Source organism: Pinus tabuliformis, chromosome 9, assembly GCF_031772625.1.
Source record: "Pinus tabuliformis cultivar Carrire ecotype Pingquan chromosome 9, CPIR1, whole genome shotgun sequence".
Taxonomy (NCBI): Eukaryota; Viridiplantae; Streptophyta; class Pinopsida; order Pinales; family Pinaceae; genus Pinus; species Pinus tabuliformis.
In genome coordinates, this window is record NC_142307.1 from 820,812,080 (window position 1) to 820,837,028 (window position 24,949).

Genomic DNA, 24,949 nt, shown 5'->3' on the forward strand with positions numbered 1-24,949 from the left:
GTAATTTGTTAGTTTTTGTAGCATTGGATGGTGTTCTAGTCTCAAACTTTGTGGAGAGGCTAAAACACATGGAATCTTTAGAACCCAGAAATCATCTCTAGAAATTCCACCTAGAGATAGCTCATTTAAATCAATTGATCGATAATTAAAAAATGACTAAGTCTAACTTAGGGAAATCGATTAATTAATAAGAATTAATTGAGAAAGGCAAGAATTCTCTAGAAACTCACATGGATCAACTCAAAGACGATCTTAATCGTTGATGAGGATTTAATCATGGCCATTGGTGAGCTAACGAGAGATTATAAGAGGAGGTTGATGGGATTGGAGAAAAATAGATTTGAAGTTGAATTCCTTGGCAGCGATCGAGCTTCCTAGTTGCAGTGATTCAGCAGAGGAGAGTTCGGGCCAGAGAGGGGATGCAGAGATAGTGAGGCGCAGAGAGAGTGAGTTTGGAGGAGGATTTCAAGTTCCAGGGAGGCAACAGCAAGTGACAAGAGTATTCCATAGTGAGGATGGAAGTTGCAACAGAGCAATTTGATTTAGTTGAGAGGAAGATTGATTCAGCTTCTAATGGCCGAGAAAGTTTTCCAGAGGTCTAAAGAGTCACTTCCAACAGTAGCAGCACGTAGGACGGCTTGATCAGAGAGGGTTTCTAGCCACACGTGTGAGGGTTTGCACAGAAGCAACATAGAGGGGCCTTCACAAGAGTTGGACATCCAGTTTTCAGAGGGAGCCAAGTGTCGGGATTGCTTGTGGAGAGAGAATTTTCTCTCTAATTATCTTTGTCAGGTATTTGTTGATTGTATAGCCAGTTGGGCATCCACATATTGTATTCATAATTTCACTACTACATAATAATAAAACCCTCATCTGCTGCACTTGTTTTCCCACATTGGGTTTTTCTAGGGACAATTGTCCAAAAATAACGGTGTCAAATTTTATTGTGTGTGTGCATTTTATTTCTCAATTTCCAATTTATTTTCCGCAAGGTTTTATATGTGAGGAAATTGCAATGTGAATTATTCATTAATTTGTCATAACAAAATAAATTGCATAATAATTTTGTCAGATAGAAGAATAATTCTAGTTGTTGCATTTCAAGCGAATTTTCACATAATTTATGCCATAAAGGAGGTACACTTGCCTTAGTAACTCATGCCATCAAGAGGGAGTACGCATACCTTAGTGACTTGTGCCATAAAGAAGGAGAACGCACGCCTTGGTAATTCGATCCATTAAGAAGAAGTGTAACATATGCATTAAAGAGGTGTAAGAGGAATATTTTTATGACGAGTCATTAAAGAGTATAAAAAAAAGTATAAGAGGTGCACAAGAGCATTAAAGAGAGAGAGGAATGAATCCTTTAAGAGAAGGAGAGAGAGAGAGAGTAATGTATCATTGAATGAGAGAGTTCGATTTGCCATCAAGGAGAGAGATGTGAAATGGCATGATTGAGTGCCAAGTAGGAGAGGGGACATGTAATTCATCTTTAGATAGTATTAGAGTATCATAAGTGTAATAATAATAATAATATTAATAATATTGATGAGTAAATTTAAAATTAAACAATTTAGATTAATTAAGGATAAGTTACGCGATTTTCCATCATCTATACATGATTACCAATTGAAGCAAGGTGACTTACTAATTTTGGAAACTCATGGTTGCAATGATAGAAATGCCTTTTTATTTTTAGAAAGTCACTCTAGAATACTCAAAAATGAAATTTTATTCAAGGAAATCCATCCCTTAGCTGCCAATTTTCAACATATATATATATATATATATATATATATAGATATATATATATATTCAGAAGCAGTCAAGCACTTTCAAAGATGACAATGCTCTAAAATATCTGGTAATGCCTTGGTCCCTCACACACTTGTTACTGACTAATGAATCGCTAAACAGTAAATATAGAGTAATCTCCATATGGATGTTGGCTCTCTCTCTCTCTAATCAGCCATAAATATGGCATTCAATTCCTTGCATGTAAGTGTATCATAAATATTTTCCATTCATGAACCCAATTTTCCTTATCCTCCTTTTATAGGCATGGAAAGTTGGCTTTCACACCAGTATTAAGGATCAACTTCAAACATCTGAAACAATAGTAGCAGAATTCAGTTAAATCAGAACTTTCTGTACAGAAATCAGGTTAGGAATACGATTTGGATGAATTCTCCTAAAATTTGGATTCAATTTGTACGACCCTTTGATAGTAACCACTATGGTGATCCAGCTTCCCACTTTGAAACTCTCAGTTTCCCCATGGTTTACCTCTCATCCTCAGGGGTGATGTCACGTTAAGATCATGTACTCTCCCACACAGTAACCTCCATCTTTATGTTGACCCACTCTCTCTAAACAAGCCACAAATATTGCATTCAGTTCCTTGCATCTTAGCGTATCATAAATCTCTTCCATTTGTGAACCCGATTTTCCTTATTTTCCATACCTAGCATGGAAAGCTTTAAGCTGATTTTCATACCCCTATTAAGGATTGACTTCAAACATCTGAAACAACAGGAACGGAATTCAGTTAAATCCTATGTTGCCCGAGTTTTCTGTACGCCGGTACTTCAGGTACAGGGGAACAAGTATCCAGCATGGCTAGAAGCTTTGCCCAAATTTACAAGAAATGTCATGTTGGGAGCGGCAATAATATAATATATTAAAATTTAATATATATTAAAAATAAAAATAAAATAATTTATTTATTTCCATCCAAAACTTGCCAATCAAATTCCATCTTGCAAAGAAATATGTAAAAGATTGAACTTTGAAACACTGCCAAAAAAATCAAAATATTAATCCATCAACGATTTGCCAATCAAATTCCTTCCTAGCAAAGAAACATGTGGAACTCCCAAACCGGAAAAAACATTGTTATTACTCGATTATTATGTGATTTCATGCAATGCTATATTATATTCAACTTCGAAATTCAAGTTTGGAAAATTTATAAAATGAAATTAACACACACACTAGTCTTTCTCTTTCTGACCATCACTGTAATTCGTTGAATCTTATCATTAAAGCTTCAAGATAGGCTTCAAGAGAGTAGACTTATTTGCAATTGTTGAAATTCAAGATTTGCAACAGAAGCTGCCAAGGAATGACTGGCAATTGTCTATATTTTGTTGAAACCTTTGCTACATCTCCACGTCTCTGTAGCTTTACAAAGTTCATGCAGTCTAGCCCCCTAACCTGGCATGTATCACTTAGAAAATAAACAAATGGTACCTTCCCTGCTCAAAATAGGTACCCGAAACATCAAAATATGCTCAAAATAAGTACCCGAAACGTCAAAATTTGTTGCAATGAAGCTCCCGAAAAGCTCCAAAGTACCCATTGAAGATCCCAGCTATTTTGGAGCATTTCCTACTAGCGCCAAAGCTCCCAAGAGTGAGCAGCGTGGGGTACGTGCTCACCAATGCTTGGGAGCGGTACTCATGTAAATATGGTTAAATCAGACCTTTTTGTACAGAAATCCGTTGAGGAATATGATTTCGCTGAATTCTCCTAAAATTCATATTCAATTTGTACAATTCTTTGATGGCAACCATTACTGTGATCCAGGTTCCCACTTCGACACTCAGATTTCCGACAGTATAGCCGTCATCCTCCAGGATAGTGTTATGTTATGATCTTGTATTCTTCCACACAGTGCACAACCTCAAATCTGAAAAAACAACACCATTCTTAATTCTAGGGCACTGTATTGCCACATATAGTTCAGAGTTGTCCATCAAACTGAACAACCAAGAAAAGATTGTTGGTGTAGAGCACGAGATTTAGAGCGTCTATGATGTGGTCTTCATTCTCGACAATAAAACACGCGAGGAAAGTTGTTTGATCGTTGTTTAAACATTGAAATTCACCCTTAAATTTAAAAATTAATTTCTTGCAATATTATATCATTTAAAATTAATAAACGCTTCTCTTCTCTCTCCTAGTAGACATTTCTCTTCACAAGTTCAACTTTAATATCATTACGATATATGTTAAATATTAGAACATTAGTTTTAAAAACCAACATAGATCCATCTTAAGTACGAATCTAACATGAGCCAAGCGGGATCAAATTTCTTCACATGCAAACTTCTTTAGAGGGCAAAATACAATGTGTAATTTTGCATTGTTTAAATTGTATTTTTGAATGCTATATAGAGCATATATAGGACTAAAATAAAATATTTTACATAACATGTACATCGAAGAGCAAATCAAAATGGTTTTTATTATTAATGTACTTTTAAGTATATGTCAATATTAACTAGTATTAAAATATTTTATGGATAACCCACATTGAATATTTTATTATATACAAAATTAAAATATTTTATTTTAATAATTTTTTTCTATAGATAGATATATATGAAGTTGACACCAACATAAATTAGTTAACATAGATCTTCAAATAGTTTATTTAAATTTCTTGTTGAAATATTTTTGAAAAGTATACAGTTTAAACATCTTAGTCACACATTTTTTTTACTTCTAATTACTTTACAACATATTTTTTTTATTATAGCCGACATTATTTTTCTATTTAGAACATAATTTATTTTTATTTTAAATGGACGGACGGATGGACTTACACATCCCCCTCATACTAGGTTGTAGAATGAGCAGGGGTAGGGAATTTTTGAAAATAATTGTTTACGCCTTTTTAATGACTAAAATACACAATTTCTTTTTTTAATTAGATTTTCTCTTTTTATGTTAAGCTAGAGTCCAAATTCATATATGACAAATACTATGTGCACGAGGACCCATCCCCACCAAACCTACGTACCCTGCATTCCTATGCTTTGAGGACTTGAGGACCCTTAAGAAATGTTCCTAAACTTCTGGGCACTTCATTGGGAACTTGGGGAATTTTTGGCATCCCTAAGACATTCCAATCATATTTCAATGATGTTCCAGACAGATTTTAGGGATATTCTAGGCAGATTTTAGGGATTTTTTGGGAATATTTCAAGGATATTCCAGGTATATATCTTCAGTTGACAATAAGGGACATTAATGATTGGACAATATGATCATTTTTCCCATCAATTATTATTGTATTGCACTAAATCTAAATTTGTTGTACAAGTTGCAGCTTAGAACATGGGTTTTGTATGATGGATTTCAATTTGGGTTTTTGGCAATTTAAATATTGTATTTTCATCGACAACATTAGAACAAGCAAAGCCTCTGTGTCAAGAAAAGGGAAATGCAACATTACAAAGGGTTGATCTTCATGATTCTTTCTCTTGTTCATCTCATTTTTCAAGTCATCTCAGCGTTTACACATTGTACATGGGTTTTCAAGTGTCATTCAAGTCCAATACTTCCACCATCCCAACCTCAAGCATTGTGAAAACAATCAAATAGTAGTGACTTGTATTGGGTATTAAATGCTTGAATAAATTCCTATTCAATCACCTTCTTCATCTGAAATATGGATCTAATCTCTTTATGGAACCAAAGTGTTTTATAGTAGTTTTCAACGCAGCTGTAAAAGTCTGCAAAACCTGCTTAGAAGGAAATGTCTTTTATGTCTAACATAATCATCATTAACAAGAAACATGACGTAGAAAAGTCACTATAGAGATGGTGCTCTGTCTCATAGACTTGTTACCCACCACTTGTGGGTAGTATCCATAGGAGAAAAATTTCTCTGAGATGGTCCTCGCTGATAGCCAGTAGCCCCCTGCAGCCACCAGATAGCTCGATGTGCCACTATCTCCGCCACCTGAGCCAGCCATGTGGTCCCTCGCCCATCTGTTATGATCATATGCTTGAAGGTGGGCCTCCCGACCCTGAAGGTATGACTTTTCATTGGTGTGGTTGACTAATTTTGTTTACTTATCATAGACACTTTTTGGCATTGATTGGTGGGAGAATCGGCGGAAAGAGTGGGCTAGGTCTGTACTCTTGTCTCCTCTGCTTGATTTGGTGGCTAGCTGTAAAGTTTTGTAGATGTTCTATGCTGAGAGCAATTTCGCTTTTCTCACAGCAATCATACAAGTAGATAAGCAAAATGCAGATAGAACATATAAGCAGATCTTACAGAAGACAAATCAGAAACAAGAAAAATGTATGTGTTCGTTTCGGCGGTCAACAGGATGCTTCAACCAGCAAAGTCTCCTTTGGTCAGCCAGCCCAGCATGTGTCACAACAACCCTCCAACCAGTAGATGAGTCAACCCAAGTCAGTTCTACAAAAGTCAACGCTGTCCTGAACTTCTGCGAAACCCTAGCAGCAGAAACCCTATTCGTCCTTCCCACGTGTGGCTGAAATTCGTCCTCCAGGTAGCTCGTACTTTTAGGATGAGAGAGAAAGATGTGAGTTGTGTTGTGTTCAAATTCTCTCCAACTTTTCCTGTATATATATCCATCAATGAGGGTGTGTGACACATCTGTTGGGCATGTGAGCCTACATTACAAAACTGGCTGACCTTGCACATATAATTTATTTAGAATAATAAATTCAAAATATAAGTTCTGCTCATTGGATTAAGACTATTTTTATATGGATTTTACACCTCTCAGAAAGAGGAATCCAACAAAAATATTAGCCTCTTAATCTGAGCATCAGAACATGGAGTTTGGACCTAGTTGTCCAAATTTAACACTCCCTCTCAACTAGGGAGAACTCCATCTATTAGTGCAATTAACATCGTGAGTCATCCCGCCAAAACTTGCTTTGCTGGCTTCTTTATTTCAGAACAGAAGTGGGTCAGTCACAAAGAAATCATTCCCCGATTGACATAATCAGTCCAGAGGTCCCAGACCTCACAAATCTTGATCCCAGATCAAGTGGTTGGACCATGCCATCCTAGATAGAGAGTACGGCAATCTCTGATGCGTCCGTCAGTCTTTGCTAATAGTCTCTAGCTTTTCCACACCTCATTGGCCAAATGAGAGGTACTTCCCATGAGCCCTGAACTCAATGGGTAGGATGCATACGAGGCACAGATTAAATGAGTGGCGAACCAGCTCAATAATCACAAGGGTGGGGCAAAAGCATTATGAGTGCTTATAGCTCCGAGAAGCTATCCCCAAAGCCCCCCAGAGCTCCCAGAGCTCATCGTCCAACAGGACCCACATCATAGGGTCTTTCCACGACACCAAGACTCTCACGGAAGGTTAGGAACTTGACCTTCCCCAGGGGCTTAGTGAGAATATCCGCGACCTGCTCATCAGTTCCTATATGATCGAGCCTTACGGCGCCTCGCTGTACCATATCCCGGATAAAGTGGTACCTGATATCAATATGCTTGGATCGGTCGTGGAACACAGGATTCTCAGTCATACGAATCCCACTCTGATTATCACAGAATATTACAGTGGTATCTAGCACATGTTGGAACAGCTCACTAAAGAGCTTCCTCAACCAAACTGCTTCACAACAGGCCATACTAGCAGCAATGTATTCGGCCTTCGCGGTGCTCAAAGCCACCGACTTCTGCTTCCTGCTCATCCATGAGATCGAAGCAGAACCAAGATTGAAACAGCATCCAGATGTGCTCTTACGATCCACCACACTGCCAGCCCAATCGGCATCAGTATATCCCCGGAGTATCACACTCCCGGCAGTGTATCTCAGCCCATGGTTTATCGTGCCCCGAAGATATCTCAAAAGATTCTTGGCACCAACCCAGTGAAAATGATGAGGCTCAACCATCTGTTGACTCAAAGTATTCACTGCAAAACATATGTCCGGACGGGTGTTCACTAAGAACATCAAAGCTCCTATGAGTTGACGATACTCAGTAGGATTGGCCAAGATAGGCCCTGCAGCGCTGCCACTCAACTTCTTAAAGTTGAGTTCCATTGGTGTCGACACGGACTTACAGTCCACCATCCCAAATCTTTCCAGAAGCTTCACAATATACTTTCCTTGAGAAAGGAAAATCTCTCCAGGTCTCTGCCAGACCTCCAGGCCTAGGAAATAGTGCATCAGTCCTAGGTCTTTCATCTCGAACTCAGCAGCAAGCTCCCTCTTACATTGATGAATGAGAGGGTCATCACCTGTCAGGAAGAGGTCGTTCACATACAGCACTAGAATGAGAGGCTTTCCTTCCACAACCTTAAAGTAAAGGTTTGGATCAACATTGCTTCGAGTGAAGCCCAGCTTCATCAAGTAACTATCCATCCTCTCATACCAAGCTCTGGGTGCTTGCTTTAACTCATAGAGGGCTTTCTTCAACCTGCAGACATAAGTGTCTCGATCTTGAACTTCAAATCCCAGAGGTTGTTCTACATGCACCTCTTCCTTTATTGCACCATGCAGAAAAGCGGTCTTGACATCCATCTGATGAAGACTCCATCCTTGCGTAGCAGCAAGGGCTATGATGGATCGGATGGTGGTATATCGAGCCACAGGTGCAAATATATCGTCATAGTCAATTCCTTCCTTTTGAGAGAAGCCACGGGCAACAAATCTTGCCTTAAACTTTTCAGCACTCCCATCAGATCCATGTTTAATCTTGTAGAGACATTTAGCGGTGACAACAGATTTGTCCTTCGGTCTCGGGACCACATCCCAGACATCATTCTTCATAATAGCCTCATATTCTTCATGCATAGCATCCTTCCAGACTTGATGCTAGATGGCTTCCTCAACAGATACATCTTCAATAATCTATATTAACCTCGATCATCAGATTTAATAACCATATACCGAAACCACAATAACAATAATTGTATGCAAGATATATGTGAAGGGCAACTCCAACCGAGTTCACCCGAAACTTATATTATGAAAATTACTTTCAACAATACAATATACGTAAGTATGCCGGCTAACTCACGGCCATACTTAAATACTACACAACAGGCCTTCCGCCTTTTCTTATACACTACTATACACCTGTACCGATGCTCTCACGGCTCACTGAAACCTGCACCTGATATCTGTACCGACTGTGTATAAGTCGAGACTCCAAACCTGTATTATGCAGCAATCTTTTGATCACGTAACAATCTACTACAAGTCATATGCTCCACCGATTTTCAGAACTCGACAAACCTGTAACCACATACAAACTCTGTCTGCTGCGCGTTTGTATGTTGTAGTGTTGTCCGAGTTCACCAACGGAGGTTTGACACGTCTTCCACTCCCGCACAGGCATATATATCTATATATACCTGCGTATATATCTTACCATCCACGTAGTCCTCTGGACTGTCCACGTGACGGCTCCACAATAATTTGCTGCACCGTTTATTCAGGCGTCCTACGCTTCATAAACATGCATAGCGATATGCCTAGCCGTTGACCTGAGTTCCTGCTACCACGTGGCAGTCTAATGAACTTCCAAACGGCTGTGTATTGTACTTCTGCGCATTTACTAGTGAGTCTCAGCACTCACATAGAACTGCATATACACTGTCCACGCGTTCCCTCTGCAAACCAGCGCAATCTCCTTCGCTGTTTGTTCCCAAACGCGTCAGCATATAAAACTGTATATATAGATAATGCTGTCCACGTGCCGGATCCTTGGCAGTCCTGCGCAAGGCCACCATATATCCCTGCCACGTATCAGCTTCTTTGGTGAAATTTTGTACGCGTTCTCAATACTTATATAACCTGTGTTATATATGTTCATAGAACCGCGTCCTTTATTCGATCAAACTCCAAGTAATTATTCCGTGCCTTCACCGAACGAGGCACATAAATTTTGCGCATCAGTACAGCACTTCACAACCATTTAATTTCGAACTTGTTGCCTTTATTAATTAGCTCAAGCCCGACATTCTATCGCCATATGCGATTCCTGCGTTGTTACCAGCGCTTATATACGTCTGCGCAATCTTTAATCAAGCCACAGTCCTTGCCCACAACAATCAAACTGTTCCCTCGTCGTATTATCCTCTTTTGTTCATGAGGTTATGCCACGGATAACCTACGCAAACTCCTGCGCTTATACCGTCAGCCTTATACTTATGAACAGCCTCCAATGATCACGACAGTTCGTGACTTAGATATAAACTTCACAACTGTCCAAGTGTCAGTCTTCTAACAGACCTGCACTTTCTTCGTTGTTTGCCTTAACACTCCGACTTATATATTTATAAGCCTGTAGGTAACAGTCCACGTGTTGCCTAATAGACCTGCACTGAACTTATCAGTTACCGTCCATTCTACGCAGTCCAACCTGCGTTACTTTGAAGATCCCTGCCCACGTGACGATGCGTCCACGTAACAGTCCACCAACAACCGGCTGTGTAACCTTTGCGCTATTTATTCAAGTATTTCACGTCCTTGAAAGTCTGCACAATGCCACCTTTAGCTGCTATACGATTTCCGCCTGTTCACCGAGGCGATTTACTGAAACAGCCCGTAGGGTATATCTACCGTCTGCTGTCCAACCTTATTTACCACCGAGACAGACTTCCGAGTATATAATCTCCACGCTTTCTCATACCCAGCTTTCTGTCTACGTAACTTACGCCACCCTGCGCAAGTCATATACCCAGTCAAATCTCCACGTACTCCGTTCACCCCAGATTCTGCACTAACCCGAGTATTAAACCAAGAACATAAATCTGCAATCACTTGTATCACTGTCCACGTATCAACCTATGTGACAATCCTTCAACAAGTCACTGAACCGATATATAAAACCCGATAGTCAGCTATAAACTTCTGCGCTGTTTATTCATGCGTTCCACGCCCTCATAACCAGCACCATAACGCGTCCAGCTACTGTCCGAGTCCCGTTTATCGACCGAGGCAAACTGCTGTGCGAATAATCCTCTGCGCTATTGTCCGAGCGTACCCAGAACACCCGTTCAATCTGCGCATTTATTTATCCTACTGTCCACGTAACAGCCTTCTGATCTGCCCACGTGACAGTCTTACAGCATTCCTTCGAACTGATCGACGTCCGCTGTCTTTATATCCTTCTGCGTTGTTTTTCCAGGTGCACCGCCCTTATAAACCTCCGCGATAATCTATCAACCGATTCCAGCCTCGCCTACACAATTTCTTGCTTTGTTCGAGCGCATGAAGAACCGACTGTTGTCAAGAGTTCTGTACAGTGATTACCGTTCATGACTCACAGACTTCCGTCAGCGGTTACGCATTCAACCCGGAATGCGCACATGCTGAGCGCATTAGAACTGCGCAACCCTTCCTGGAAGTCAGAGCGATAATCATCCATAAAACCTCCGATGATGATTGCTATAGATAGAGTTTGTCTTCACCTCAGCTCCGATACCATGTAAAGTTTTGTAGATGTTCTATGCTGAGAGCAATTTCGCTTTTCTCACAGCAATCATACAAGTAGATAAGCAAAATGCAGATAGAACATATAAGCAGATCTTACAGAAGACAAATCAGAAACAAGAAAAATGTATGTGTTCGTTTCGGCGGTCAACAGGATGCTTCAACCAGCAAAGTCTCCTTTGGTCAGCCAGCCCAGCATGTGTCACAACAACCCTCCAACCAGTAGATGAGTCAACCCAAGTCAGTTCTACAAAAGTCAACGTTGTCCTGAACTTCTGCGAAACCCTAGCAGCAGAAACCCTATTCGTCCTTCCCACGTGTGGCTGAAATTCGTCCTCCATGTAGCTCGTACTTTTAGGATGAGAGAGAAAGATGTGAGTTGTGTTGTGTTCAAATTCTCTCCAACTTTTCCTGTATATATATCCATCAATGAGGGTGTGTGACACATCTGTTGGGCATGTGAGCCTACATTACAAAACTGGCTGACCTTGCACATATAATTTATTTAGAATAATAAATTCAAAATATAAGTTCTGCTCATCGGATTAAGACTATTTTTATATGGATTTTACACCTCTCAGAAAGAGGAATCCAACAAAAATATTAGCCTCTTAATCTGAGCATCAGAACATGGAGTTTGGACCTAGTTGTCCAAATTTAACACTAGCCTTCTATCTTAGTCTCGTGGGATCTCCTTTACTAGCTAGTAGCTTTAGGGCTAGCACTACATGGGAAATCTTGATTTTGGTTGCGTGGTCCTGCTTTCTGACTCCATATACATCACTCCCCTCCACACATTTTAATCCCATTTATCACTTTTCCCATCCGGGTCCACATTTGTCCATTGGGTCCACAAAGGGTTATCCTCCCCCTCCCCTTACTCACACCTTGGGTCGGGCCTGAACCGATGCCCCAGAGGTTGATGCAGCTAAAAAGAAAAGAAACAGCATAATTTGGGCACTGTCAACAAGAAATGTACCACAAAATGCAAAAGATAGTTGGGACATACAAATTTAGCACATGGGCAAAACCCAAACTTGATCTCTACCCCTTATCTATGGCCATCACCCTAGTTCCTATGGGCCCTAGATGAGCCCCCTCCACATTCAAAAACCCATGATTGTCCCAACCCCTGGTGGGAACTGAACTGCCCCACCTTAAAGGGGGTATCTACTGCTATATCCTACACATCATGCTCTCATCCCCTAGAGCCTCGAGCAGTTATGAAGAAAAATCAATCAAAGGCAAAAGGCCTATGAAGAAGGGTGGAAAAACAAAAACCGAGGTAACTCATGTACCATGATTGCTCCCTCCTATATTAATATACCCAAGTGTGGGCTTCCCCTATTATAGCCACCCTTGTACCATGGCATGTGACTTGGAGCCTTCCCCTAATCCCCACTCCATTCCATCATTGTATCACATGCCATCTACCACTGGATGGATGTACCACGAACATGTCATCCCCTTTAAACGATGAAAGCACCTAATAGGCTCCTTGGTTAACCCCCTTATTGAGCTTGGAGACACCTGTACATGCCAAAGCCCATTATGGAAGGGCATGTCACCATGAAGTGTCCATTTGATTACATTATTTGTTAGCTCTTTTACTTGATTACTCTAATGAATTGTTGTATTGGAGAGCAAGGGGACGCATTGGATCTTCTGCAAGATTGCAAGTGGGTCTCCATTTGGGGTTTGGTCTCCGTATACGAGGTCCAAGCCCTCCAGAGGGCCACATTGGCACTTGTATGGTGAGCGTTGAGACCCATGGGCCTCCAACATAGCAGAGCGCACTTCATTGATCCCCAACACCATTCATTGACTGCTCGTGTTCCACCTTTTTGGAATGAGGATGATGCACCTAGATCGCCATGCCCATCCAGCTTCACAGTTGTACCATACACTTGGCAGACATTCCAGGGCCCAGACAAGAATGTGTCTCACCATGGGAGACAAAGGGAGGGTTTATGTCATCATTCTAGCCCTTACAGATGTTTTATAGGCATTGTCGATCTACTTGGAGACCCATGATGATGTGATTGTGCCCCCACACCCACTTGGGGACACCACAAGTGACTTGCATGGATATCAAGGAGCCAAACCCTTGATCGGTGTGTTTGGAGCCCATTCTCTTGACTTGGCACACTTTGGACTCCACTAGGCCTCCTCAATGGCCCAATGACTCATCATGTTTACTACTTTGCCCTCTTGAGAGGTTTATTTTTGTATTATGGAGCTATCTTGGTGGGTTTGTCACCAAAGGATGTTATTATTGCACTGTATTTTATTATTTGGGGCTTGATTAGGCCTAATTAGGCAAATCGAACTCTTTAGGAAGGATATAAATAGATGAGAGCCTCATTCATTCCTCTCATCATCACTTGGATTGGATTAGAAGCTCTTGTGAGAATTTCGCATTCCAACATTTCATAGATATCTTTCTATTTCTCCAATTTTTCTACATAAGGGATGAGAGAATCCTTGATTGATTCTATGAGGATTCTTTGAGCCCTTGTTTCCCCTTTCATATACTTCGATAGTGCTTGAGCTTGCTCTTGAGATGGTTTAGAGATTGAACCCTTTACATATTTAGTAACTTCATTCTCTATGAGGATCAAATCTATCATCTTCTTCCTTGCAAGGAAATTTGATGACCCAACCAATTTGTTGCTTTCCTTGCAGAATGAAGTCATTTTGATAGTAGATTCAGACATAAATATAAAAATACTTACTTGTCAAGTGAAGATACTCCTAGATGATGATATCTTCAACTCAACGCTTTCTTGATTATGTTCCTTCCTTGATGATCTTCTTCAAGGATGTTTGAGATGTGATCTTTTCTTCAATGAGAGGGAGATCACCTTGATTTCTTTGATGATGTTGGCAATGCTTCTTCTTACTTCCTTTGAATGTAGAAATGGAGACTTCAAGATGCTTCAAATGTGTAGTTCTTCTTTCTTTGAGTGGAGGTCGGGTACTTGAGATCTTCTTCTCCTTGTGATGATGTGATCCTTGAGATGAGTACTCCTCCTTGGTGCTTCTTAGCCTGCTCGACCCTTATGTATCCTTCTTTCAAGTGGGTAATCTTCAAGTTGTCTCTTCTTGTCTTGTCACCTTAGCTCTGATACCATGTTGAAAAAGGATGTTTGAGATGTGATCTTTTCTTCAATGGGAGGGAGATCACCTTGACTTCTTTGATGATGATGGAAATGCTTCTTCTTACTTCCTTTGGATGTAGAAATGGAAACTTCAAGATGCTTCAAATGTGTAGTCCTTCTTTCTTTGAGTGGAGGTAGGGTCCTTGAGATCTTCTTCTCCTTGTGATGATGTGATCCTTGAGATGAGTACTCCTCCTTGGCGCTTCTTAGTCTGCTTGACCCTTATGTATCCTTCTTTCAAGTGGGTGATCTTCAAGTTGCCTCTTCTTGTCTTGTCATCTTAGCTCTAATACCATGTTGAGAAATCTAGGGGCAACTGAATAGATGATTTCTCTTGCTTTGATCACTGCTTGTGACATATTTTTACTTAACTTGATTAGTTTCTTCTTTCACTTGGTTATTATTAGTGTTCTCTATCATCAAACAACTACCAAACAATTAAGATCAATGAGACAAGGATACACAAAATGTAGGTTGTCATCTAGGGCCAAAACCTCTCCTCTTGAGAGGAAAAGCCACAAGAATTATTCTCTTCTTATAAAATCTTCAAATGAAGAATTCCAAAACCTAAGACCCTTGACAAAGACCTCTCCAAGACCAAGTCAACCTTCCTTCTTGATGAGATTTCCTTACACAGCTTACAACAATGAATTTTGACCTTTCAGCAACTTCGACCCCAACAACTTTTACAACTTCAACCCCAACAACTTTTCCAGCAACTTCGAACCCCATCAACTTCGACTTCTAGCAACTTTCCAGCAATTTCGTCATCCAGCGACTTTCCAGCAACTTCGACCTCTAGCAACTTTCCAACAACTTCGACTTCCAGCAGCTTTCCAATAATTTCATCCTCCAGCAAATTTCCAGCAAATTCAAAATTTCATTGCACTTAAGAGAGAGAGACACACACACACACCCAAAAACTTTGACTCTAGCTTCATTCTTGAACTTCGCCCGTGGATGACAAGACCTCTCCAAGACCAGGTCAACCTTCCTTCTTGATGAGATTTCCTTACACAGCTACAGTAACAAACTTTGACCTTTCAGCAACTTCGACCCCAACAACTTTTACAACTTCAACCCCAGCAACTTCGACTTCTAGCAACTTTCCAGCGATTTCGTCCTCTAGCGACTTTCCAGCAACTTTCCAACAACTTCGACTTCCAGCAACTTTCCAATAATTTCGTCCTCCAGCAAATTCAAAATTTCGTTGCACTTAAGAGAGGGAGAGAGAGACACACACCCAAAAACTTTGACTCTAGCTTCATTCTTGAACTTCGCTTGCCTTAGGACTTCTTCCTTTTAAGATCGAACTCTTTTTCTTGCTTCTTCGTATGTCTTGAATGTGTGCTTCAAATGAGCTCGAATGCCTCTTATATATAGGCTTTCCAAGGGTATGAATTGCCTCCATGAGGCTGACTTGATCTTTCATGTAGGCCGACTTGTTGTAACTCGTTAACAAGGTCTTGGAGGGTCTTTTATGACTCAAATAAATTTCTTTTACATAATACAAGATGTCCAAAGGGGTCTTACATGTATGACAATGACTGTTTTGACTTCATAATTCTATGATAAACCTATAAGCACTCAATGGGTGCTTGACCTACAAATAAATTTACCTTGAGCATGAAACCCATGCATCAAGAATGAAAATAATGAATTTCTTTTTCTTTTTCATAAAATCATGATTACAATAGACATTATAAAGCCTAAACCTAGTTACACATTTCAACATGGGGGTTCTGTCTGGAGAAGATAAAGGAAGATCCAACCCCCAGGAGGGCAACAAGGAAGAATAACGATACAAGGTGCAAAACAAAGCTAAAGATCAACACCCCGGAGAGCAGCAACAGGTAATTGACATGGAAGGAGGTCAGTTCTTGCAGATCTTGCTGTTCACCTCCGCCAACAACTCCAACTTTGTCAAGGCAATCTAATCCACCATCTTACTGTCAAGCCACTTAGACATATGGAGCAATGGCACAAACGAGCCTATAGTCATCAAGAACAAGCCTATCACCACAATTAGATCATTACTACACTAGTCATCGAGCTATCAATAGATGCGAGCCATAAATAAAATCATAGCAATTAAGAGCCATCACTAATAGATGTCGACTCCTTAATAATGAACCACATAAACTAGATGTTGAAGTCAAGTGAATTTATAATTAGCCTTAGATTATGGTGCAAACAATGCACGTAGAAGACACTACAAAGAATTCATATGATTCCAACCCTATATCAAGTGTGAGCGGCCGCATAAATTCGACAAGTTATGATCGTCAAAAATGCATCCATAAATTCGATACTTTGTTACCGAGCCATCGTGATTACACAACGATCTTATAGATGCCAAAGTGATGCCAATCAATGATGCATTGTGTCACAAAAATGAGTGCAAGCTTTAGTCACTGTAATGATGTGAACCAATTAGAACAACCCCTAAATTCATATGTGTCTCCACATATGGACCACTGAGCGCGAATACCAAATATGATTCATCCGATTATACACCAAAGATAATTACAGTTCTTTGAACAGAAGCCTCAGGACTTCAGATCCTTATGACACAGCTTCAGATCCCTCGTTTTTTATTACTATTCACATTACTTCATAACTTGTAATCTACTTGTTATGCCCATAATTCAAGGAGGATCAGTCTTCAGATTGTATCACAATCAATTCCAAAAGGAACTTGAATCCCACAGTTTACTGTTTAACAACTTCAGGAAAAAATACCTGATTTCGACTTCCTTAGAAATTTTGCATCACAACTAGTCCATCAAAATTGCTTCAGATGAATTTAGAGATATGCCAACTTGAGAGTGATCTTTAGGCCTTTGACTTCAAGGCACCCAAGCTTTGATACCATGTTGGAAAATCGCGAGGCCTGTAATTTAAATTAGATTTTCCTTTCATAGTAATTGCTTGTGAAATCTGTTATAGCTTCTTTAATTAATCTTTATCGTGATTCTTTCATCAAACAATTACCATAACATGAACATGAAGATCACAAACAAACAAAAAATAACACAAGATATAGGCTCCAAGCCAAGGAAAAACCCCTCCAAGAGGAAGACCCAGAAAATTATCTTCTTATAGAATCACATTGAATGAGATGTCAAAAACCCATAACCACAGAAAACTTCCACCTCTAGATGCCAACTCAAGTCTTCTTTCTTTCCAGCAGATCCATCAACAAGAGATCAGCAACAAGAGATGTACCAAGGCAAATCTTCCACAAACCCTAGCTCAAGAAAAAGTTCTTTCTTTCAAACTTCGGCCCTCCACTTCTTCTTTGTCCTGACTGCGATATTCAGGCCACAATCCATCAAGTGTGTGTCCAAAATGAACTCCATCTTCCCTCTATTTATATGGTTCATAGGGGCTGTGAATAGAAACATCCATTGGGGCAGGGCTGACTTGAAATGTAGGCTGACTTGGCACCTAGAGGGGTTTCTGACCCAAAATTACATATTTAAAATTATTTTTATTTTTCTTTTATAATAGGTCCAAATAGGACTTTACATAAAAACCTAAAAGCATGAAAAACATGCTTGTCTAGAAAAATAATAAGAATTGTTCTTTTTCTTTTCTGTTGCATTGGCATTCAGAAAGAGGCTATGACAACCTGCTGTCTGTTCGAAGGCTCATACCTCAAGAAAGATTGTGCACATGATTATGATAATTTTATTCTTCCATTTGATTTGTTAATTGCATTCTGAAACACCCTTCTATGAATAATTGTCAAAAGAGAAACCCAAACAAGGTAAGGGCATAAATAAGGACATGTTACCATGCAAATCTGCACCAGCAAACCTGCCTAAAAATTACAGGCCTTCTAGCCCTGTCACTGCTAGATGCCTCTTCGTTCAGACTAGTGTTTTTCCAATCTCAAGGGGGTGTCCCTAAAAGGTGTATGTTACCATCTAATCGACACACACAAATTCGAAGACCATCAGCATATAAAGGACTCCCTCTTGAACTGTCCGTAAACAGTCAAAAGAGAGGGCAAGTTTAAGACAAGAATCTTAAGTGGTTGAAATCAGATCCTTGAGATAAGATCCTCGAGATAGTTGTCACAACAAATTGTTGGACATGAATGAAGCGAATGTGCCTCATGGGTGAAGAAGATTCAAAATAAGTGCACTATAAACTACCATGATACAGTAGAACAATTTAATCAATGACATCCAGTAGATTCAAAGAGCTAGAATAAAGCATAGCTATACAAATTTAGAAAGTGAGGCACTCAGAGTAACTAATCAATTACTGATAGTAAAGCATTTCCATCCCTAGCATCTTTAACATGGCAGATGATAAGAATAACCTACCTTGGTAACAAATGAAAGCATGGGTTCAACAACAAGCTTTGTAACTGACATGATGAATTCTTCACATGTTGTTTTAAGGCTTTTTTCCAGCTCCTGCATAAAAGATCAAACAAGGAAACATGTCATCATATCATGATAATTCCATAAAAGAATGTGGGAAAGAAAAAGGCATCAATCATATCCTATAAAAATATTGAACGTAACAACTTGCTTCAGACAGATACATTTAAAAGTAGTTTGAATTTCCAATGGCAACTAAAGAATATCAAAACTCTATAAAGAAAATGTTTTTTGAACTTTAAAGTCTGCGTCTTCACTATTTACCTTCTTAGCATCAACCTGACTTTCTAGCACACGAGGTGAGAATGTCCGGGCCAATGAGGTCGATCTTGTCCAATCAAATAATGAAGCCTGCCCTCTGAGAATACGCCGAAGGTGCTCCTACTCAAATTAAAATGCATTGAAAAATGGCTTATCAAAACAACAATAGTGAAAATCCCCCTTTGCTAATATTTGCAAAGAACACCGATTAAAATCATTGAACATGATTCCTATCTAATCACAAAATATTATGCAATTATAATTGCAACATCCCATTCCAAGAATATTCTTCAAGAATTTAGGATTATTTTCAACCACCAAAATAATCAATCAATCTATGCAGTAGAAGAAAAGGCCACTAAGAGTAAAGGATAGGGCGTAAGGGACTCTATCTGCGAAGATATAAAAAGTAAAATTAAAAATATACAGGGTATCAAATTGTCAATGGCATTAATCATAAATAAACACAATGAGAGTCGAAACATCCAAATACACAATCTGGAATTCAAATAAGTGAATCATTGAAATTCTCATCAATAAATTAAAGCAAAATACCATTGATGATTGTACATCTAAACATCATAATGTGGCATGATATAAATGTTAATCTATGGAAATTTTAAATTTTTATATTCTTAATTACAGCATACATGATGGAAAAATAAAAACAAAAACTCGAATTGTTCCCAACATTGATCCATGTTGAAGATTTGCTACCCTAGGATGAAAAGTACTCCAGCTCAAAAATTTATCCTTACTCTTTACAAATTCCCCATTTGGCATTGCGTAACATGCCTGAAGGTAGTTATAATGTAGTGACCCACTCTTTGTCCATCCTTTAAAATAACCCATCAGGCGACAAGGGTTAACCCAACCTAGAATATGAGTTTGTAGAGCCCCTCCATATTATGAGAAATATGATAAGTAAAATAGTGAAAGAGTGATGATCATTGACAAACTGGTGGTACGATAAAGTCATGATCACAGGGAGACCAGACCACAAGAGGGTTTGAATGCAAGGAGCCTTGTGGTTATGCTAAGATTGGTAAACGCATATTAATTTGACTTGATTTCATTAAGCAATATCGTGTAATTGATATTATGAATGTGTTGGACATCGGATGGCTTAGCTACCCACGAAGACTTACAAGCATGGTACGTCATGCGATGGTACAAAAGGCTAAGAATATCTAAGGGATAAAAAGAAGGCCATGAAGGCATATGAATGCTTAATGTTATTAAATAATGTTTTCATCAATTACAGCCCCAATTGACTAGTAAAAGAAATATGACAATAATTAGGACTTGTGAATCTTAGAGTCATCTTTGACTCAACCATTTGGTCAAGATTCCTAGTGAAATCAGGCCAATATTTTCGTGAACTATTAGTCCAAGTTATCTTTAATAGATTTCTTTATGAACGGAGTCATACTTACTCCACTAGGATGTGTCTTATCCACACCACAGAAAAATGACTCCCAAGTGATTAATAAAATAGAACCAAAATATAAATAAGGAAAGGGAAAATTGTGTATGATGTGTCTTATCCACACCACAGAAAAATGACTCCCAAGTGATTAATAAAATAGAACCAAAATATAAATAAGGAAAGGGAAAATTGTGTATGAGGGCAAAGACAGGCTTGCATAAGAGTTTTGAAAGGATGAGAATAAGCTCCATGAGGCTGTTGTCGCGTGGATTGACACGACAACGCTCAGACCGGGGGCTGTCACTCTGATCCCCGATCCCTCCGTTTAAGCCTGTCTCCCGCGGCTAAGGGGGGTAGTCCCTGTGAGACGATGAGTCCAACTGTCGACCACTTAGTTGGGAGACACGAGATACGATATAAAAAAGCACTCGATGGATTTGATTAATTTAGCAGACCAGTGCCTTAAGAGATTTGTTATTACAATGATTACTTGTTGAATGATATAGAAACATAAACCGTGAACAGCAATCATTTGTCATCGAAAGGTATCAGCTAAATCACATGACCAAAACGATATCCAGCAACTGAAAAGATGAATGCTTTGAACCACCACGAGAGTCATAAGCCATTAACCAGATATCATATTCGTATCTCGACTTGAAGATTCAGATCTCAGCATGAAAGATATAACATGAAAAGCCATTGAAACTGGCAAAACTAATTTTTCACGAAATTTTTATATTTTTTCGAAATTTTTTTTTTTTTTTTTTTTTTCAATATTATAAAAATGAAAATTTAAAATCTATTCTAAAACTAAATTATATTAAAACTAAACTATATTAAAAAATAAAACAAAACCTAAATTAATTTAAATAAATCCCTTTTTTATTTTTTTATTTTCATATAAAAAAAAAAAATCCTAAAAAGAAAACGATTTATTATTAAAACCTAAAGAATAAAATCTAACAAAGCTAAATCTAAATATCAAAACGAATGTCATTATAAAAGAAATAAATCTAAAAAAATTAAAATCATAACTAAAATGGAACTACGCTTAAATATTTTTATGAATTTATATCCAAAAATCGAAATCAAAAATGAAACGAAACTATTCAAACGGCATATATGAAAACCTATGCTACTGATCTAAATGCGTCAAAAAATGAAATACGCTTTGAAATATAACAGAAGATAAGAAACATAACTGATCGAAACCCTAATCTAAAGTTACGCAGAATTCCGATATGACCACGGCAAAACAAAAATCGATTTTTATGCTACGGATGTATACCCAAGCCGTCGAACAAAATCAAAACGCAAACGCATAGAGAATGATCCACTGAGTGAAATCGATATACCTTGAGATCTGCTTGAAGAATCGTAACCTTAGACAGTCTTGATATGCAGACGGCGGCAACAGAAACGAAACAATGCTTACCTGGCCTGGAGTGATACCTCATACAGTCATTCTCACGAAATATTGGAAACACGATGCTGCACTGGGCGTGAACTGTCAGTGATTTATCGCATACAGGCAAGGGAAAACGCTGGGCAAAATCGGAATTGCTACGCACTACATCACTGAGCCATGGACTGACGTGAATGAGTTTTAGTGAACGTGCTCTCTTTCGATGCTTTCAGGAGTTTCTTCTGCTGGTGGCGATTTAAGGAGCTTCTTGCATGAATGCAGTGGCAACTTTCACTGATACCACACCGAAACCCTTTACTCGTCGGCTGCACGTAGTCACGCCCTTCTATCTGCGTGTTTCTCTGCCCAAAAATCCAGCGTATAAATTACGCCATTTGCTGTGCGACTGACGGCTCAGGTAAAATAAATCTGCCACAGTTAAATATGCAGCGAATCTGCAATCACATCATGAGATCTGTCTATGTTAAAATTGGACAACTAGGTCCAAACTCCATGTTTTGATGCTCAGATTAAGAGGCTAATATTTTTGTTGGATTCCTCTTTCTGAGAGGTGTAAAATCCATATAAAAATAGTCTTAATCCGATGAGCAGAACTTATATTTTGAATTTATTATTCTTAATAAATTATATGTGCAAGGTCAGCCAGTTTTGTAATGTAGGCTCACATGCCCAACAGATGTGTCACACACCCTCATTGATGTATATATATACAGGAAAAGTTGGAGAGAATTTGATCACAACACAACTCACATCTTCCTCTCTCATCCTAAAAGTACGAGCTACCTGGAGGACGAATTTCAGCCACACGTAGGAAGGACGAAGAGGATCTTTCTGCTGCTAGGGTTTCGCAGAAGTTTGACTTGGGTTGACTCATCTACTGGTTGGAGGGTTGTTGTGACACATGCTGGGTTGGCTGACCAAAGGAGACTTTGCTGGTTGAAGCATCCTGTTGACCGCCGAAACGAACACATACATTTTTCTTGTTTCTGATTTGTCTTCTGTAAGATCTGCTTATATGTTCTATCTGCATTTTGCTTATCTACTAGTATGATTGCTGTGAGAAAAAGTGAAATTGCTCTTAGCATAGAACATCTACAAAACTTAACATGGTATCGGAGCTGAGGTGAAGACAAACTCACTTCAAGTAATCTCCTCTCCACGTCTTGGGTTTTGGAGAAGGAGATACACTATGGATTAAGCTGGTCTAGTATGATGATGCCCTAATGGAGAACGCAGTCATGGATCCGCAGGCAATGGAGATGTATTCATTTATGAATTAAGAAGCGGGTATATGAAGCCGCAGGGATAAAAGTAGCCACAACAAAGTATATGGAACCACAGTCAATCAATACGCTGTTCATGAAGAAATATAATACGCTGTTCATGGAGACCTAGCCGCAGTCATAACCACAGTCTAGTATGGAAGAAACCATGGTTATCTAAAGTCCTAGCCACTGTCTTAATAATACTCTAGACGCAGTCAATGGATGCCCTAATTTGCTGTCAAAGTGAGGCCTCAATATGCTGTCCAGGAAACCTTATATGCTGATGACTGATGCACAGGTCCTGGAGATACTTACATGCAGATAATGGAGACACATTTATATGGTGTTCATGGTTACGTTCATATTCTGGGTATACATGATATTTATACGGTCAACGTGATGCCCTAACACAGGGCAGAGTTCTACACGCAGTTAGACTATACATGAACGCAGCATAATCTATGTATTGGGTCAACATATGAAGCTGCAGTCAAACGCAACATTATCATATGTTCTGGGCTCTCGGCATACTTGAAGGGATGTAGCTGCAGTGGAAGAGACGTATTATACGCATTCATGGATGTACGCAGTCATGGAAAGGTCCCAGGATCTAGCTGCTGTCATAATAGTGTCTAGCCACAGTCGAAGAGTTCTGGCCGCAAAGGAAACCTGTAGCTGCCAAGAGGATGGCACCTTAAGAATACGCTGGCCCAAGGGTGATGCCCTAGCCGCAGTGAAAAACACAGCAAAGGAAAAGTACGCAGCCACTATACGCAAAATGAAAAGATACGTTGTCATCTATACACACAGCAATCTCTAATCCGTTGGCAATGGAGACCTATACGCACATAAAATACTCTATACGTTGTCATGCATATACGTAAGATCAGGAAGATTTATACGCTGGAGACTTACACACTAAAGAATTACACGCTAGAGACTTACATGCTGTAAAGGTAAACTCAGTCATGGTTGCATATACGCTGGGCATTATATATACGTTGTTCAATACGTTGTGTATGAGTTCATATGTATACGCAGCAAATAGTAATACAGTCATACGCATAGCATCTGAACACATCAAATGACAATACAGTCATACGTTTTCATGTCATTTGAACACAGTCGTATACATGGAACGCAGTCACTGGAATGCATACATGTTCATATATACACGCAGTCATATAAGAACATGTTCATATATACACGCAGTCATATGAGGGATATGGAACCAAGTTCATATATGGAATATGGAACCACGTTCATATGATCTATATAGTATAAGGAACACAACGTAATGAATGCAGTCAAGGCAGCTAGGTAAGGAACACGCTGTAGTGAACACATAACATAAAGGGTCTATACACACCTTGAAGAATCATACACGTTGTTCACATGCTGAGAAACCCTATAGACCTGTCAACACTGTAATAGAAGAGACCTGTTAACACAGAAAAGAAGTAGAGAAAAGCTCGGATGAGGGTACAATATTGTCTTGGTATATAAATCTCGGTGGCATACCTATAGCAGCCCAATCACAATGAACAGCAGTGATAGAACTGTAACTCTCGGCATACTATCTCAGCAGAACCGTGTTGATGGAATGAGTTTCCATGATGCATAGTATTTAGATATATGATCTTAATTTGAATATATACATGCAGGTGGACTTCATGTATATTTATACGCAGGTAGGTGACTTCATGAATATATATATACACAGGTGGACTTCATGACTGTATATACGTTGAGCAGTCACGCTGGGCAATCAT

General features: G+C 39.2%; 1 protein-coding gene across 2 annotated transcripts in view; it reads right to left on the reverse strand.

Annotated features, from left to right (window-relative positions):
- The window catches only part of LOC149151312 (sec34-like family protein), a 300,763-nt gene that overhangs the window by 21,126 nt on the left and 254,688 nt on the right, over positions 1-24,949 (reverse strand). For both annotated transcript variants that reach the window (XM_089439315.1, XM_089439314.1), the window contains exons 22-23: positions 19,058-19,174; positions 18,734-18,826 (exon numbers count right to left, since the gene is read on the reverse strand). In XM_089439315.1, coding sequence (XP_089295441.1) covers positions 18,734-18,826; positions 19,058-19,174 — 210 coding nt within the window. The remainder of the gene's footprint in view (positions 1-18,733; positions 18,827-19,057; positions 19,175-24,949) is intronic.